The following is an 18,907-nucleotide window of genomic DNA, read 5'->3' as shown; positions in this document are numbered from 1 at the left end:
AATTCCTTTTTCTTAAAGTAAAAAAATATATCTCCTTACTTCTGTATATATGTAGAAATGTTGTTCATATAAACAGCAACTGTTGATTTAAGAGCCCTAAAGCCAGTGACGAAAAATGAATGTGTGTTATTGATAGGCAGCAAATTATCGCTAAAATATAAATTATTTTATAATACTCCATAGAAAATCAGAAGTACCGCATTTTAGCATAAACAGAAACTACTGAGAGTATTTTTTTCTTCCTCTCTTTTAGGAGTGTTTATAGATTTAACTAGACTAATGTGGGCAAGTTTCATCTAACTTATTGTTTATTTAGCCAAAAACATTACTGGATAACAGCAACAACAAAAAAACAAAACAACGAAAAACGTAATACTTCCATAAAATATCTAAGAATAAAACAGTGGTGGACCTGAAGGCAGCCCACAGAACCTCCAATACTTCAGGCTTATAAAATACAAAAGGTAGATAAGCTGGTTTACATGCGTACATGTTTATATATGAATGTTTTTCTTTTTTCCCCCCCTTTTTTTTTGTTGCTTGTGGAATAACAGTGCTGCGTAAGCAGGAATTTCTTAAAAAGGACATCCTCTACACAGTTATAAAAAGCAAGCGGATATTAAAAGTAAATAGTGGTAAACTCGTGTCTCTTGTTTCCAGTGGTCTGCAATGACACCTTTGTGTGTACCAGTATATTGTGGCAACAAGAGTTTCATCAACTGCTCACCAGGCGCAACGTGTTTCTTCCCTTCATATTCAAGTAGTGTTATGTAGCTATATTTGCACATCTTAGAATAGCTTATACTGAAATGAAATCCTTGCACGGCGTCGGGTGTCTGACCGCAGGCTCTGACGTCACCGGAAAGATGTGGTTTTCCATCGCTGAAGAAAGTCTCTCGCAGTTTCACGCTCTATTACATGCTCGGACATCGTGCTGCTTTCCAGTTCATTTGATAAAATTCATAATGTCATAATAATAATGACGTATACTGTATCATAATGTATATGACTAATTTTTTCCCCCATACCAAAAACACTCTTCGTTTCTTTTCCCCCTTAAACATGCTCCTTTTACTGAATCTTTCTGTCTCGTTTTAAATGTGCAACTTTAGGATCCGTTGGTGGGTTGTGCGGTCTGTCTGTGCGCCTCTGTGCTCGTGTCCTTGCATTCTCCAGGAAGGATGCCGCCGGCCTGCAGGGCCAGCTGGGTTTGCAGGTCTTTGACGACGCTTTCCAGGCTCTGTCGAGCTTCTCTCTCCTGCTGCAGCTCCCGTCTCAGCTGCTCACGATCGGCTTCTGCCTGTTGCAGCTGCACATGAAGCTCTTCAATCTGCGCAACACAGGAAGCAGCAAGATTAAATGAACGGCAGCCAAGGAATGGGATCAATAACCACAACCGAGTGCACAATATTTTCTAGTGCTCTCGCTGGCTTTGGTCATCTTGGGGGCATCTCACCTGAGTAGAGTATTTGACCCGGAGGCGTTCGGCTTCGCAGCCTTTATCGCAAACTCGCTGCTGTCTCTCTCTCTCCAGCTCTCTCTTCAGCCGCCCACAAGACTCCTCCGCATCCCTCATCTTCCTCTCCCAGTCCACGCGAAGGCGTTCGATCTCCTTTCGCAGGTTGCGCTTGGCCTCGATGGCCTCGCGAAGACGCCCCTTCTTAGCCACTCTCACAAACTCCAGCTCCTGCAAAAACATTCGAATCATCAGAGTTGTGAAAATGAAATCCAGTGAAGCTTTAATATTATTTAGTTTTGGTGAGATTGGTCTCACGGGTTACCTGCTGAAGGCTGCGTTTAGCTTGAAGAGCAGCTGCCAGCTTCTCCTCCTGCTTCACTCTCATCCTGACAATCTCCTGCAGGAGTTTTTCCCGCGCCTCCTTGGTGTCAAGACCAGCATACAGCATCTGTCTCATGGTGTCCATCTCTGGGCAAACAGTCCCTGGCAGCCAGGAAGGCCTCTCCTGAGCCCGAGCCATGCTCTGAGGAGTCAGAGTCTGAGACACACTGGTGCAGGCAGACGGAGGTGAAGCCAGGGAGGAAGACTGCACTGGACCTGAGGACAGAGAGAGGTTTTTTATTATTAAGATTGTGATGAAACCCCAACAATATTAGTGTTGTGATTCTCAAAGACTCAACATAAAATTGAGATGCTGCAAATAACCACTAACAGAGAAGACAAGCGTTACAAAAAGCAGAAGATCATTGATGTTCACTTGTTCTTCTTGCTTTGCATCTTTAATTATTTGCTACAAATATTTGCATTTTTTGCTACATAAATAGAAAGCCATTATTCCTCTTGTACTTTCCCCCCTTGACACCAGGTGGCGCAGCTGCACAGGAATCACCATGAACAAGCCTGCTCCTTTACTGTGCAATAAAAGTTGGAATCGAAGAGTCTGTGCCCTATATACGCTTTTTCTAAAGCTCAACTACAGTTTATTTTTGTGATTACACTTCAAAAAAACCAGAAAAGATGGTGGGTGGTACTCACCATCATCACAGTCATCCACATCAATCTCTCCATCTGTGTCCATGTCTTCGGCTCGGTTGGTGTTGCTGGAGTGGGCCGGCTTTGTTGTAGGCTGTGCGTCACCATTATGCAGCTCCTGCACGGAAATGGCAGCTGTCCCCCTGTCAGGAGTGTTGCTGTCCTTGGGATGGACCGCAGGGGCCAGGTGGGCAAATGCCAAATTGTGTGTCTCCTGATTCCTCGAGCACGACCTGTGAGGATAATAAACACAGCCAGACTTAAAGCATTTAAATGCTAAAAAAAAGGGGCTTGATTAAAGAGGAACTGTAAACAGTTTTAAGCTGTACTTAAAACCAAAACTGTGACATCTTTTGTTTGGAAGGCTCACCTCTCCACCTCATTCTTGGCCGGTTTCTCTTTTTCTGCTGGCTTAGGAGACCAGGGGCGGAAAGCAGAGGGCCTCTGTTTTAGTTGGACCTGTTTCAGATCCTGAAGCAACACAACAACACAACAAGCTTGGATAAACTCAGAAAACTGCTGCTAGAACATTCATTCAAAGGCCCCTCTTTATTCAAAGAAGCCAGATGAAGAGAGGCCATGCTTTAAAGTCCTTAGATCTTTAATCTTTTAAATTACACATAAGTTACGCAGACATATAGTGTACAAACCTTGTGTGCAGACTTTGACAGTGACTGGAGCCAATCGGGTTTCCTGTCTTTGTCAGCTGACTGCAATTTGTCGAATTTGGACCTCTTGGCTCGGATGGGGCTGGGAGACTGACAAGGGAGAAAAGGGGAGTAAACGATTAATCATCACGATCCAGGCAGAGATACGGCACATCATAGACAGCTGAGAAAAACCACACAATTTCTAAAAATGCTACAGTGTGACTGTAAATGGCATTATTCATGAGCAACTCATCAATTTGTCAGCACATGTAGAGATGTTTTACAGTAAAAGAGCAGAAGGTCACAGAATGAGAAAATATTGCAGAGAAGTCTCAGAGAGGCGAGGAGGATAGACGATGCATCTGTGCAAGCGTTCAGCAACAGAGCCTGGCATGTCTGCATGTTTGTGTGTGTGCGTGTGTGTGTGAGAGCAGGGCTTTGAGCTTAGCAGACACTCAAGCTGGTCTGGCTGGCAGCCAGTAAGGCTACATTGCTCCCTGCCAGGCAGGAGAGGCGCCGTCAGGTGGAGAAGATCGACTCCTCGAACCACAGAAATATTGCAATCCAGAGACAGAGGCAGACAGAGAGGAAGACAAATTAAAGTAATTGCACTCAGATCTGACAGGCGATCGAGTAGAAGTGTTCTAAAACGGCTGCACTTTAACACAGAGCTGCCGAGTCATGTGCTGTTTGAGGGCGAGCTGAAAACCTGAGGAGGGAAGAAGCATCTGCCTTGTTAAGTGCCACAAAACACTGAATCTCACAAGCTTTTTCCCCCCTTTATCTATGTCGTATGCGTGTGTGTGGCAAGTTGCAGATCCATGTGCTGTGATAGCGAACATCCTCAACCAGGTCTGCACTTGTCAGACAGAGGATATGTTTACCTAGGCAGGCACAGAGGCCAGCACAGACCTGCCGGGTCGTTCTCTTACTCACTACTATGACATCCTGCCTCCAGGAATGGCAAACACTCCCATCTCCTTGTCTGCGCGTGCGATTCGAGACAAACGATTACTCTGTTTACCTTCAAAATCCTCAATGAGAAAACACTCCCTTTGGTGTAGTTGTGCAACCTTTAATCGCCAATTGCTGTGATCACCTGGAGATGGATATTAACAATAAACTTCATTTAGTAGGAAGCCCAGCCGGTAATGAATCACGTCTCACAGATTTGCAGCACGAAGCCAGACTCTGCGTGAGCGAGCGTGTGTGTGCTCACACTGCTATGAGTGGGTGTTGGGACATGTGGGGAAGTGGGTGGCTGCGGGTGTAGACACGCATATGTGCATGTGGGAGGGTATGGAGTGAGTGTGTGTGATAAAGTGCGGTTAGGGGTGGAGGTGTTAAGTCAGGTCTGGCACTGCATACCTGAACTATAGATACCACGTTTGAATTGGGTTAATTTACAGTTTCACCTATTAGGAAACTGCTTACCGTCACAAGTGAGTAGTTTTCAATTGTTCTAGTAAATCATTTAGGTTGTTTAAGCCTTTGATGGAAATTATGGCTGGAATCTTTGACTCTTTGACATTTTCTAGACCTTCCCGGTTTGATTTGAGCCTACATTTGTAAGCTTTATGAAGTGTACATGACATGTTTGTCTGGACACTCCCCTCCAGTCTGCCTGCCTTACAAATGTCTCTACCCGTCTAACCAGTCACCACGGTACACACACACACACACACACACCCATTTACAAGCCCGCTGGTTGGATTTGCTACTGTAAGGTAGTTCTTTTAACCTAGATTAACCTCCTGACTGTGTTTAGCAGTGGTGACTCGACCCCTCACCTGCCTGACTCAAGGCTGGTGGTGTTCTAAGAACTGCTGCCCTGGTGTAATAAGACTCTGTAATTACTGCCGTGACTGTTGTTTTCCTGACAAAGGATGTCTGCCTGTCTGGTACTATTTCTACCCTGAGGTTTGCAGCTCCAGGAAGGCTACGAGCACTAGACATAATAGAGCCAGAAAACAGACACTCCCAGACACCACAAGGGACCTACTGGCTAAATATGACACTGACCTCACAGGAGAGCAGCCACACGGGCTTTACTCATCACCACATCATAGACATAGCATGGTCATGGAGTCAAAACACCCCCCCCCCCCCCCCCCCCCCCCTTATACATCCTATTGCCTCGCAGGCCCAGATAGGACATCCATCCCCATTTCTCTCACACTGGAAGGAGAGGGAGACTTCCTCTGAGGAGTTTGCTTTGGCTGCGTCCCCTGTGGGAACTGAGAATTGAGTGGGAGGGGGGAGGTGAGCCAGAAGAGGGGGGACCACAGAGGAAGCACTGAGCTGAAGGAATGTATACTTGAAGGCCAAGTACAGCCTCCCCTTTCAGACTCCATTCAAGCATTGCCCTTTTCAACTCACTATTGTATGATATTTCTTTGAGGCGCTGTAATGAGGGAGCGGTTCAAAGCAAACCTGTAGGCTAAACAGGGTCTAATAGCAGAAGGGCAAGAGCAGGCATGTTTTATTTTTTAATTAGTGCTACATAATGGCGTGGCAATACAAGGATAAGCTCCAGGTTTTTTTTCCACCCCACAATCTTATCCCGGTGTGGCAAACACACACAACACAAGCATATCGATATCTGTTCAAAGAGCGCAGCGCTCGACCTGCGTGAATCACGATTTCTCGTCATCACGCCAACTGGAGCGTGATTTTGACTGAACCGTTTTTTTCACTTGAACATGGATGTAATCAACAATATTTGTTCAGTGACTGGTGATATGGGACCGGCGTTCAGCACGAGGGGGAAAAGCCTAATCTTAACATGGTTAACTTGGTCAGTCGACGTCAGCAAGCATCATACTGCAGATGATGGAGATTAAAGTTTAATCCCTTAGTTTCTCCATAGCAGCATACCAGCGTCCACAGAGCCCCTGTGAAGGGCTATTTTCTCGACGCACGCTTCATCTGCCATTAGTGAGAGACGCCAGAGGAGGAAGTGAGAATGGAGGGGGATGTGAGAGGATCAATGAAAGCATGAATGGATGCGTAGCAGGCAGGAAAGTGGGTAGATGAAGAGGGAAGAGGTAGCTGATTGGAGTGTGTGTAAAAATGTATGACCCTAACTCTTGAAGTTTGAAACTATTTCTGGTTGTTGCCATTATTCTATCCATCCATCCATTCGCTTCCGCTTATCCTTTTCAGGGTCGCGGGGGGCGCTGGAGCCTATCCCAGCTGTCATAGGGCAAGAGGCGGGGTACACCCTGGACAGGTCGCCAGTCTGTCGCAGGGCGTACACACAGAGACAGACAACCATTCGCTCTCACATTCACTCCCGCATTCACACCTATGGGCAATTTGAATTAATCAATGAACCTATCCCCATTATTCTAACTTTCTCATTTCTAACGTTAGCAAAAACGCAGACACAACCAATCAGGCAGGTTGAACAGGCACAGGGTTTTAGCGAGATCATGTAAGCCGGAGATGTGGAGGTTAAACCGAAATTATAATATGCAAGTGGCAAGGGTCCAAGTGCAAGTGCTCATGCCATTTTTAAAACCTGTTTCTGTGCATGTTTCTCTGTCTATAAAAAAAGATTAGGTGAGAACAGAGTTATTATTGTTATCTATAGCTTTAGGAATGATGCACGACGAGAAGATTATCACCTCTTTCTCTTATTTATCTGTCAGTGAAATATGTTAGCGTTAGAGCCAGTTTCTAGGTAGCTTAGCTTAGCTTAGCATAAAGACTGTGAAGATTATAAAACTGCTAGCCTGGCTCTATACAACAAAATTACGATAAACAATTTATATATCTATATCATGTGATTAAGTGAGTGTTTGGGTGCTGGTAAGCAGAGTGGCTAGATAAAAAAAGAATAAAAATGGCATGAATAATCTAATCTCTGAGCAACAAAACAAAACGCTAAGAGCTAATAAGCCTGTTGGATCTGCTGAAAGGGTAAAACTGAAACCCCTAGCATCTGTTGTGCTACTAAAAAAACACTGCAATGAAATTATCAAGAAACAAAACATGAGGCAACACTCATATGGTAAGACCAAAATAGCTGAACTTCCTGCAGGGCCCCAGTCATACAACACCAACGTATGCTGCATGATAGCATGGCATTAAGAAAAGTGCACAGCAACAAGACACAACAGTTTCAGATTACGGCCTCCTTTCCCCTCCTAAACCCCTGAATGTAATCCCCAGATCGACATGTGCTTACTGGGGCGCTGTCTCACTCAAGGGCACACCAACTGGCATGGCTCACATGGGTAATAGCCTTAGTTGGAAGTGAAGGAATACTAGTTTTGGTAATCTGATCCCTATGGTTTGGTGTGGACGACCGTCCACACCACAGGGATGCCTTAAACGCTCTATTCAGCTCTCACTGCATAAATTGTACGACAGTCCCTTGATTTATATAAAGCCCTGTGGTCACTGTAACAGCTGGGGAAGTATTATTGGTGTCTGCCCAGAATATCCCTGAAACTTCATCCCATATTCCACACAGATACCGGGGTAGCTCTCATTTCCCCTCTCTAAAGCTTAGCTTAATTTATCAATTTACTGTGTCTCTGCTTGAGAATATTTTGTTTACGTGGCTGAACTGAGCCATGGCAGCGTAGCCACACAGAGACAGCCGCAGGGCCAGGCATAAGGACGGCATTACAGCGGAGCTTATTGGATTGTCCTAATTGTCTTTGGGATTGAGACTTGATGAGGTCTGAGGAAGATGCAGGACAAGCTGGTGTTCCTAAAGGTGGAAAATCTCATCAGATGCACACAGCCTGACACATATAGCTTAATGGCAGAGGAGCAAAACAGTGCAATAATATCATTCACTTATTAATCCTGACAACGTAACAATATTTTAAGACCCAGTCTTTAAGTTTTACTTTGCTGAAAATAGAACAGGATGTTGTACTGATTACAGTTCGGTGGCAAAATGCTTGACTTTGAAGTTGCAATAAGTGCAAATTTGATTTTATGTGCCCACAAGAGAAAAAAAAAAGTGAAAACAATTTTGCATATAAGCAATGCTACAATGGGCAAATCCAGACCTGCTGTTTAATGACATTGTTGCTTGTATCCTTACATGCAAATGTCATCTTTTCGTGTTTTGACAGTGCAAATACACGTCTATTGCTTTGACATTTCTGCACGTACTTCACAATGCCATGGCTGTAGAATAATAACACTTTAATAATATTTTCAGCATTTCGTGGTTCCCTATGGGGTCATTTGAATAGCCAAGCAGTTAGGGTCCCTGTCATTATCTTTCTAGTCTTTTGCAGTCACTGTCCACTGCTGTCAAATAAAGGGTTAAAATGCAGAAAAGAGCTGGTTACTGCAGTTCTGTCAGGAGGTGGTTCTGTCAACCACAGGGTGGAAAATCTCAAGCCTCAATTGCACAACCAAAAGCAGTAAAAGGATGGCGCTTTTGCTTCCTTTGATAGGTATTGTGTCCTACTCATGGAGGGGGTTGATAGAAAAAGTCCTACATCACTTTTAAGAGTTTTAAGAGTTTGGCATGGACAGAGATTTTTATAGTAAAGATTGCACTTGTATTCTGTTGGGTTTAATTCGCCTCTTTCAATGCCATCATACATCACATGCAAATGCGGATGAAAAAATATTAGGGCACAATAAACTCTCTAATCTTTTGATGACAAGTTTCATTTTTACGATCCTCATCATGAAAAAACTTGTTCCTGAATAAAGCGAACTGCTTGTGTGCGCATGAAAAGATCATCTCGGCGGTGAGAGCAAACACAAAGAAAGATTACTGTACTACTGAATGTGAATTCCTAGTCAGGTCCAAACATGGCAACCATAACAACGGGGACATGCCCGCCGGCCTTTCTTACAGCGGTGTTGACAGCGGTGCCCAAATCACTCTCTCCCTCAGAGGATGACCTCACACTAGGAAGCACTCATAAGTTATTTCAACAGATATGGAAACCCGACACTAAAAGACGTGAAGCAGATAGTGCTGCAGATTATATTTTATTAGGTTGAGCATGTTCGGTATGGTTGTGAGTCAAAGTTATCTTAGGAAATGAAACGTGCTCTGTGACTGGTGTATTTCTAGACACACATAGTGCCAAATTCAGCAGATAGTTGTCTGAGCCCCCCTGCTGTACTCTTGGAATAAGAGAGTTAGAAATCAGACCAGATCTGAAGCAAGACGCGAGGCAGTATCTACTAACCGGTGCGGGCAAAGAAACACTCGCTCTGTGCCACGATCTCACTGGGACATACCACACGAATGCACAGACACAAAGCCTTTATGTTTCTATAACATTTAGCACACTTATAATAATGTAAGAGCAGGCCGGACCAGAAGGCCTGAGGGGATGAAGGTTAATGAGAAAGACAGAGGGAGGGAGAAGGAGCTATGACTCACTCTATGTAAACGGAAAATAATTTGATAACCAGAATGCGTCAAATCAACATCAAATATATTCACACAACTTTTGAGAGCATCACACATAGAAATAAAAAGGGGTCTATGGGCAATACTCACTACATATGGGTGGACTTGAATGGTACTTAAAGAAAATACTTTGTCATTTAAAAAAAAAAAAGAGCTGCAACCAGGCAGTTTTATAAGCATCACCCAAGATTTCGATTGTCTAAGTGCTCTGGAATTGAAGGGAAAGCTGTGAGAAAGCTTTTGTCCGGCCAACCAAAATGGTTACCAGACAGCCATGTGCTCCAAAGTACTTCCAACACCTAAAAGGAGAAATTCTAGCCCTTTCTCTGTTATTCTAACGCCACAAACGGATCAATATATTTCCTAATTACTTCATTTAATGCACCAGCGTTGCAGAGAAAATCACTGCGTTAGTGTTGTACGGCAGTGCCAGCAACGACATTGCCATGCAAGCTTAATCCCTTGGCATTACACTGACCCTCATCTGATTCTCCGGCGGTGGTGCACTTGTGTGTTTTTAAGTGATCTATAACCTCGATTTTACGTCACAGTTTGAAGCACAAATACGATTCATTTAAGATGATTAGTGATATTCTTAAAGTTAAAAGACCTGAAAATATCACCCACATTTACACCTCTTACTTACAGACAACACGCTCAATCTGGCGTTAGCTGAGCAGCCCTGATGTTGAACATCAGCGACAGCAGATTTGTTGTCTTAAAAGAACAAGGAGGTGATTTCTAAACCCAAAAGCTGGAATTGTTGGAAATAATTTGAAATATGTAATAAAAAAAACTGCAATAATTTCCATTCTATAAATGTAAAAAAAAAAAAAAAAAAATCTAGAATTAAAAAACATGGTGCTCAAGACAATGGTGCTGACATTAATTTTGTGATAGAGCAGCTAAAAAAATATATCTGTAGGTGTATCAGTAGGCTTCATTTATGGAGGCTTTCCAGCAATTTAAAAATTGCTCGGAGCAGCAGAGGTCAGAATACCATATCTTTTACTCCATAAAAGAGGTACATCGCATGCAGTTCAGCTGCATATTATGGACTCTCTGTTAGGCCGTGAGCATCTTTCAGTCATCAGGGTCTCAATGTGCTCATTTTCTTGTCAAAAACAAGAAAGGCAAAATGGTTTATGCTGGCTGGAAAGTACCTACCATGCTGGATAAACTGACCCTTATATGCTTACAGTTGTTAAATTAAGTCTTTATGAAAATACTTTCAGACTGAATGAAGAAAATAGTTATTTACACTATGTGGGAATAAAAAAAAAAGGGGGGTGGGGGTAGGAGTCAGTGGAAAATCTGTTGATTTGTGACTGTTGAGCGATGAAAGACACGGGTGAAAATCTCTGATAAAAACGGACTCTGTTACTTCCAAAACACGATGTGTTAACAAACATCATCTAATCAGAGGACTGATGTCTTCCAACTGTAAATGCCGATAAGCACATCCCAGCCTGTACCCAGGGATGTGTGCACAGCTCTCTCAATGTTAGCGAAGCTCTACAGTAAAGGCTGTGAGTCCAGTGTCTGACTGGCTGAGTTTTAATCCTGCAGATTAATACTAATGCCACAGCAAAGAAGGCAGATTGACGATTAACATGTCACCGGATAACCTCTCGGTAACCCAAACACAAACAGCTCCAAATACACAGACCATTATATCACTCCCAGTACCTGGTACTAGAAGACTCCACTGCACCTCCCTCACAGGGCAGAGACTGTGAGGTTTGCACAGGAGGCGGCCTGGGAGCCCGGCATCGTTGAGGAAGAGCCAGGCCTCCAAATTGAAGGACCGCTGCTTACATATGGATGTAAATTGAAAAAATGAAAATTACGTCCGAATTTTACATACACAAGAGTCAAATGGGATTTATAGTCACCATTTCTACATTTTATTAAACTACAACAGGGCTGTAAATATCAATTATGAAAAAAAGCATACATAGTAAATCTTGAAGTCCTCATACAGGTATTAAATTCAATGGGTTGCCAGGTTTGCAGCGGTTCATTCTTGTCAGTATATTTTATTCTCTTCCAGTCCGATTTTGAAAGGAGATAACATCTGTAAAGATCTGGGTTGGTGCCATGTGCTTGTACTTTCATCCAGATTAGTCTCATGTTTTGCAACATCCAATTTCAAATCCAAGCACGTGGTTTCCATACCGATTCAGGCTGCTTCGCCTCACTTGCTATTTATTATGCGAGATATTTCAATTATTTATTCTTCGGTTTATTCTGTTTCAGCATCCAGCGAGCATGCTCTTCTGGCCTAAAGGCACACATCGTTTCTCTTACTACCATCAGTACCCTTTCCAACTACAGCCATACCCGTTAATCAATCGGCTATTCTCATTATACTTTCGTATCTTCCCACCGTTTTCATTACTGACTAGGGTTGCCAGTTATTTATTTCACAAAATAATATCACAACTTCCTTGGATGTTCTCTTGCAGTTCTTCATAAACCAACATTGGATTGCCATCCTTACATTCTATAATGCAATTTTTAGCCAGAATTGTACATTTCCATTGTTCCCAGCAGTCATGATATTATTAATATACTTAATGAAATCCAATCAACTGTATTGCACTTTGTTCCCATTGACCGTCTTATCTAGTCAACAAAACATAACACCTTTCCTCACTGAAATGCCCAACTGCTCAGGAAACTTACCTTAGCTTAAGAAGATATTTAATTAATCATTAAGAGTTCAATTTAATCTTTAAGAAGACTTTTGAGGGTCTCCCGAGTTTGGTGGCTATCACAGATCTGACTCAAAGCCTGGGTTATAATTGCAGCGGTCATACATTCATCTTCATTCAGACTGTTCACCAGGCTCTTCGCTGTGGAAATCACTGAATATCTGAGAAAGACTAACTTACGGCACAGTTACCCGCAGCCAATTTAAAGTACAAGCTGATGATAAAAACCCAGTGTAACCAATGAGTCACTGAGGGGATGGTCATTTTTCAAAATTTTAAAGCAGCTCACTGACCAGCTGAGGAGCGGCTTGCGGTGCCGTGCCTTCACGGTAATACGAGCCACATGACCACATGCCCCCCTGATCAGGCAGCGGAGAGGAGGGCAGGTGGCAGGTTTATTTGGAAAGATGAAAATGGGATGAATACCAGAGGTTAAGAGGTGTGAGGGGATGGAAGGGGGGTGGGGCGGGGGGGCAGAAGGGGATTTGGGGGAGGAGGCCATAAAAGTTGTGAGAGGGCGAGGTGAAGTTAGGGTCACTGCTCACCCAGGGTCCCATGAGATGTAATTTCACCAACACAGTATACATCCTGAGAAAATGCTCAGGAGCTAATTGGTTGAAGCAAAGTAATAAATCCTGCTGAAATTTATAGATACCATTCTAGGTCATTTAGCTGAAATGCAGCCTTCCTGGTCACCAGCTTAGAGGAGCTAATCTTTGTTCCACCAATGGCGTTTCTATTTAAACAGTGAAACACTATTAAAAAGACACCTGATGGGAATTTTAAAGGCATTCTTTTTAATTATCTTTGAACTTGAAATTTAGCCTCCAAGCCTGTAACATTGTATCATTTGTGACTGCAGCGCTGCATAGTAGGCATTTTTCCAGATGCAAAAGAAACGCAACCAGAAAGCTGCACGATTTGAAATGTGCTAATGGGCCCATTTAAATAGACGGGAAATGGTGAGGGAAAAAAATAATAATAAAAGAACTCACATTAACGAGCAATAAGGAGCACTGACGTAACTGAAGAGAACGACTCCAGATGGGGGAAAAAAAAAAAAACGCCCAAAACAAGAAAGCCGCTAAGTTTTCTACTTGTTCAACTAATTAACTGTCAACCTATTTTCAAAACAACATTACGAGTTACGGCGTCTGAAAATGTTCTCCTCTCGCTGGCAGACTAACAATCTGGCTCAAATGTACGACGACCTCACAGTGAGTGTGTGTATACAGTAATATTTGACAGAGATCAAATAGCATTTCACTTGTTTCCACTTGTTAGAGGAATTGTCTGTAAGGGAAATAGGGGATAAAACACCCACAACATCCGTTCCTAAGATCACACATTCCATCCTTAAACACTGGTTTTGTGTCCCTCCTCCATTCATAGGAAAACATATCTGCTTACAGAAATAATTAGGTGAGAGGGCTCGAGCCGAGCCGCTTCCATAAAATGAATATGAGCGCTCTAAAATGGAGGACTGAAGGGGCTGGGTGGTGGACCGCAGCACCTCATGAATTCTGCGATTTGCCGTCTGTTTCTTCACTCTAAAAAATTCTTGGAAATGTCTTTTCCTGGATGATTTTATTGCACAAGAGCCTGTGTTTTTCTCCATGGCAACCACATAACAGTAGAGCCCATAAGCTCTGACTCAACAAACAGAACTCCACAAAATACCCATTTCAGCGCCAGGGTTTTCCCCCCTCGCCCAGCTTTCCTGCAAAACCCTGCCTGGGACAGCTTTAAAGCAGAGGCCAAATGATCGCACTGACCATGAATGAAGGCACATGCTGGGATTAATCAGGGCGAACATGTGACATAAGCTGCAGAAGATATGTGCGGGCAAGTAGTCTCGCGGGCTCCCGACGAGCCTCAGGTGCTGCACGGGTTCAGCCTTTTTGTGGACTGGAGCCATGGCAAGTGGGAAAGGCAGCAGCTGGGTTAACCTGCAGGAGCTCTGCTATAAAGCAGCAGCAGGTTCGGAACAAATGCACCAAACAGAGCATTATGTAAAAGTCTGTCTCTCTCTCTCGCTTGGTGGGCTGAGTTGGAAGGACGCAGGCGCTCTGTGGCCCTAATGTAGCCGCTAAAGGGGAGGCAAGCTAGGGATTAGTGTTGCAGGCAGGCACAGGCCTCAGCGGAGGGCATGATGTATGTAAGTATGTAATCTGCATGGCCTTTCCTCAGACAGCAAATCTCTGAGTCGCGACGTACTGCAGCACTGAAAACAGTCCTGCGAAAACGGCGCTGTGAAAGCAGTCGGTCCTGTTCTCAAGCTTTATGCAACCACATCGTTTTCCAGCAAATTATGCCTCGTCTACGCTAAAGACAAAGTTACTCGAAGGAGACGCTGTCCTCCCACCATCTGTCCTTGAATCATACTCATCATTTAGCACGCCAGACGAGGATTTAGTCCCCCCGCTTTCTTATTGGTGAGCCGTCAACCTTCATGTCTTGACTGGTTAAGGCCATTCCTAAGAAAACAGGACATGTCTGCTAAACTGTAACTCAAGACAACCGTGAGCTAGGCCACAGTTTCAGCTGCTCTCAGGCAGCTGCGAGGCTACGCGCATGTGTGGTTTCTCTCAAGTCTTGCGAGTCTTTCAGAGGTTTCACCCTTGCAAAAACTCCAAATCAAACAAAATTATCCTTTATTTGTTGCATATAAGGTCATTGCAAAGGGGCATGTGAGGCTGCCAACTTTTCTGTTTGGTTCTCCCATACTCGCCGTTTACCTTGTAGTGAACACAGAGGAGTATGCCACAGGGAGGGGAGGCCCTACACAGGAACTCAATAATAACTTTCAGCAGTCTAGCCAGGAGGCTGGAAGCCCAGACTGCGGCTGTTCCCTCCTGTCCTCATACCTCCCTCCACATAGCCCCACGCTCCTCCCTTTACCCCCCTCCTCCTGCTGGCCTGTGTCTGCTCCACAGGACTGATGCATTCTGCAGACAGGCCAGCGCTCTTAAAGAGACACAGGCCACATTTTTATCCCCTGAATCACTGCAGTGGACGGAACCACTAAAGAAAGAGCAGAGTCCCTCATTTCCAGCCTCTCAATCAAGAGCCTGTGCTTTATTTCACTCCTTTTCCTAATGCTCGAGACGCTCGCGTGACGCAAAATGCGAGCTGATAAATAGGCCAAAGTATGCTGAGAGGCTCTCCGTGAATCTGTGGCTGGATTCTTTGACTGCGCCTGCCTTTGAAGGTGCCTTTGATGCTTTCTTTAAAGTTTGGCAAGTGCAATCAACGATGTTGGCATCGAGAATATTTAAGATCATTGTCATGATAATTCTTGGAGACACTTCAATAAATCATACTGAGGACTTTGGAATGACAGTAACACCACCGAGGGTGGAGCTTTATAAATTGCAGCTATTATTATTGTTATTATTATTATGATGACTACTACTGTGGTGTCTGCCTCAAAGGGCACAGAGACGACTCCAACAAGCCACGGATTCATCAGCAGTTTGACTTTTTGTCTGGATAACTGAATAATTAAATTGACGTTATTAAGTGTCCAAGTGTGCTTGAAAAAAATAACCTGAATTTATATGTGGATTAATAGTTGGCAGCGCATCTTCTATCGACCCGCTAATTGATTAATCTCATTGTGAGTGCAGCCCTTAAAAGCAGCTTTAGTTCAGCTTCTACTTCTGCGTTTTGTCGGGAATAAGTAAGAAAATAAATAAGAAAACAATATTTTAACTTAACAGTTTTTTTTTCAAAATCTTAATAAAATAAAAATCCCACTTTTTACTTTCTTTTCCCCCTATTTTATGAATTGCACAGAGCATAAACACTGTGTGAGCAGAGCCTTGTTGAGCGTTATACCACGGCAAGGAAACGATTAAAAATTTAATAGCGCTGAGTGACACAGAAACCTACAAGGGCGTGCCTGCCAAACACGCTCTCATTCTTTCGCCGTCAGCACTTTTCTTGTCTTTGTATACAGACTGCATGAAGCAGCAGAGGGTCTAAAACCCCAGTGGCAGACTGGTGAGAGAAAGAGGTCAGTATACATAATTTATATTATTAGCAAATTGACTTTTACTCCGTCTTTTAATTAGAGCGTTCATATTACGCAAACGTATGTGCACGTTGTGACATGGAAGTGTTGCACAAGGTTAGTGTAAGTAATAACAGAGTGGCATATCCCTCCATTAGCTAAATATCCTAAAGGGGCTAAAGGGTTAACGCATCTCAGCTGCAGCATAACAACAAATGAAGTCTCTATGGGAGGTATCAGTGCCAGAGTCAGCAAAGCTGCACAGTCCTCTGCAATGATAACCCCGTTCTGGAAAACCTATAAGGCTGGGAATCCAGCTTCAGATGGACCAGACAGCTCCAGCTCAGGCTCTTAAAAACTGGAAAAGAAATCACAACTGAGAGTCTCTGGAGTGTCTTCATCCCTGAAGTCTCCATGAGCATCCTGCTCTCCTTGAGCTCGACCATTTTCAAGGCTTAACAATGTTGTAATTACCACTTAAGGTAAAATGAAGCCACCACCTGACTGTGAAGCCGTTTCTGGACAAAAGGAGAGAGAGAGAGAGACCCTGGATCTGCAGTTGTCCAAAACAACTTACTGTTCGTTACTCTGTGGCGAGCAGGGTGCTTTGAGAGAGTGACGCATACCCAAACAACACCATGTCATTGAATCACCCGTGTTTACGCAGCCACATAATCCTGCACCATCTGTAGGACTTCAGTCTCGTCCTCTGTGTAGCATAACAAGCTAACAGGCCAGCTGACTATAGTCTCCTGAAACACTTTTAAAAATACAGCGGGCTCATAAAACAAAACGCAGATGTCTCGCCCAGAATACATCTCTATTCACAGCAGCAATAGCAACTTCACGGTGACGTCCTCTCCTTTGCCCTCGAACTCCTCACCTCCTCCACCTTACCAGGCAGATGCGAGATGAGAAAGAGGCAATGAACTTCTGACCTGTCATTCAGACTGCAGGGGAAGCTTTGCAGCTCGAGGGCAACCAGAGTCCACCATCCACTCATGTCTCTCCTCCCCTCAATGTCTCAACCCACCATCCCATAAAGCCCCACTAAAAACCTTCTGCTCCCCTCTTTTATGGCTGCCAGATGGTAGGGAGGCCTCCTTGCCTCTGGACTTGCCTCTCTAGTCTAGTAAAACCAGTTGACCTCGGTAACATAACAACTGCTATTTATGAAAAGGCTTGGAAGACAACACACAAACATCCTGCCACCGACGCAATCCAATGCCATCTCATCTCCCAAAGAGCCCTTTTACAAGATGAGATATGTATGGAACTGTACCCTTCCACCAGGGGAGGTGGTGAAGTCCAGATGGAGAGACTACACCCAGGTACTTTTTTTTCTTTTTCCCCCTGTGAAGGACTTTTATTTGCGTGTCTTGGGTGTGAGCGCAGGACTTTGGCAGCGTCTAAAATTCTCCCTGAGAAACGGGGAAGCAAAACAAACAGAGCCGTCTGCATTCAAGTCGGAGCTGAACCGCAGAACCACAGTCTGGCCTGCGGTTCACAACATTCTGTTCCAGCACTGACTTCACCTAAAACAAACACTCTCAACACCCGTCCACCTCAGCCAGAGGCAGAGAGGAATCTGAGGAAAAGTTTAGATTCGAACTCCATTAACAAATGTTCCCCCCACCCTCTCTCTAGCACAGCTACTTCTCGGACTGATGTTTTCACCGAGCGCTGGGCAAACGCAGATCTTTTCACGCACTTGTCACTCGTGCAGGACTTGTCTCCTTTGAGGGCTCAGAGTGAATCCAGTGCTTGAAAGGTAACCGAGTGGGGTGGGAAAGAGGGTTAAAAGGCCACCGATCACGTTGCTATAAAAGAGCAGTCAAATTAAAAGCGTCCTATTACTGCAAATAATTTAAGGTGATTATCTGTCCTTCCAGTAACGGCTTTCTAACCCCTTTGCAAGGCTTGGATGCCCGTCCCCCCTCTTTTATTAATTCTTCCTTTATTTGTTCTACCAGTTGGAACCTACCATTTATGTCCTGCAATTCAACCTGACCTGCAGGCAACCCCTGCCATGGCTGGCAAAGCCATTAGGCTAGCTGTGTCTGTGGGTTATTAGTGTGATAAAAGTTTACTGTTGCTCCAGCCACTCTGCCCGGCTGCCATTTAATGCCTCTGAACAGCAGGTCTATGGGACCTTTCACACAGCAGAATGGGCCTGAGGGCATTTGTTCAGTGGGCCAACTCACGAAACACACCTAAGAGTGAACTATTTTAATCGAACAAGACACAGACGGGCAACGAGGGCAAAGAAACGAGGCTCTTATCCAACCAGCCTACATCGAAGTCGGGGTGATAAATCAAACTAGAGCATCCCTTGTGCGATGGCTTTGTGAAAATATGTAGACGAGAGGGCTTAGGGGGGTGGTGGTTGTCTGCGCTATGTTTTCTCCTGTGCGGCAGAAGTTGTGGGCAGCCCAGCTAACTGCAGCCTCAGCACTTCTCTCCATATTCTCCAGTTTCAGGCCAAGAGAGAGAACAAAGGCAAAGAGCTAAGCTGCTGCAGAGGTAATGAGGACAGAGGCATGCAGCACAGGAGTGTGTGCCCTCAATAATGAGTGCTGCTGCAGTCTGTGATGGAGTCCTGTTGGACAGCAGAAATAAAAATCCATG

At 44.2% G+C, this 18,907-nt stretch overlaps 1 protein-coding gene across 1 annotated transcript in view; it reads right to left on the bottom strand.

The window, feature by feature from the left end:
* Positions 1 to 105: 105 nt before the first annotated feature.
* Positions 106 to 18,907, bottom strand: part of skib (SKI proto-oncogene b) — a 29,480-nt gene continuing 10,678 nt past the window's right edge. The window contains exons 2-7 of the mRNA XM_085406854.1: positions 3,142 to 3,249; positions 2,862 to 2,962; positions 2,495 to 2,724; positions 1,782 to 2,056; positions 1,457 to 1,687; positions 106 to 1,330 (exon numbers count right to left, since the gene is read on the bottom strand). Of these exons, the coding sequence (XP_085262980.1) occupies positions 1,109 to 1,330; positions 1,457 to 1,687; positions 1,782 to 2,056; positions 2,495 to 2,724; positions 2,862 to 2,962; positions 3,142 to 3,249 (1,167 nt within the window). The 3' untranslated portion in view covers positions 106 to 1,108. The remainder of the gene's footprint in view (positions 1,331 to 1,456; positions 1,688 to 1,781; positions 2,057 to 2,494; positions 2,725 to 2,861; positions 2,963 to 3,141; positions 3,250 to 18,907) is intronic.

Source organism: Rhamphochromis longiceps, linkage group LG5, assembly GCF_057381845.1.
Source record: "Rhamphochromis longiceps isolate RC_006_pf linkage group LG5, R_longiceps_female_GT1.1, whole genome shotgun sequence".
Classification (NCBI taxonomy): domain Eukaryota; kingdom Metazoa; phylum Chordata; class Actinopteri; order Cichliformes; family Cichlidae; genus Rhamphochromis; species Rhamphochromis longiceps.
This window is presented reverse-complemented; position numbering and strand designations above follow the sequence as displayed.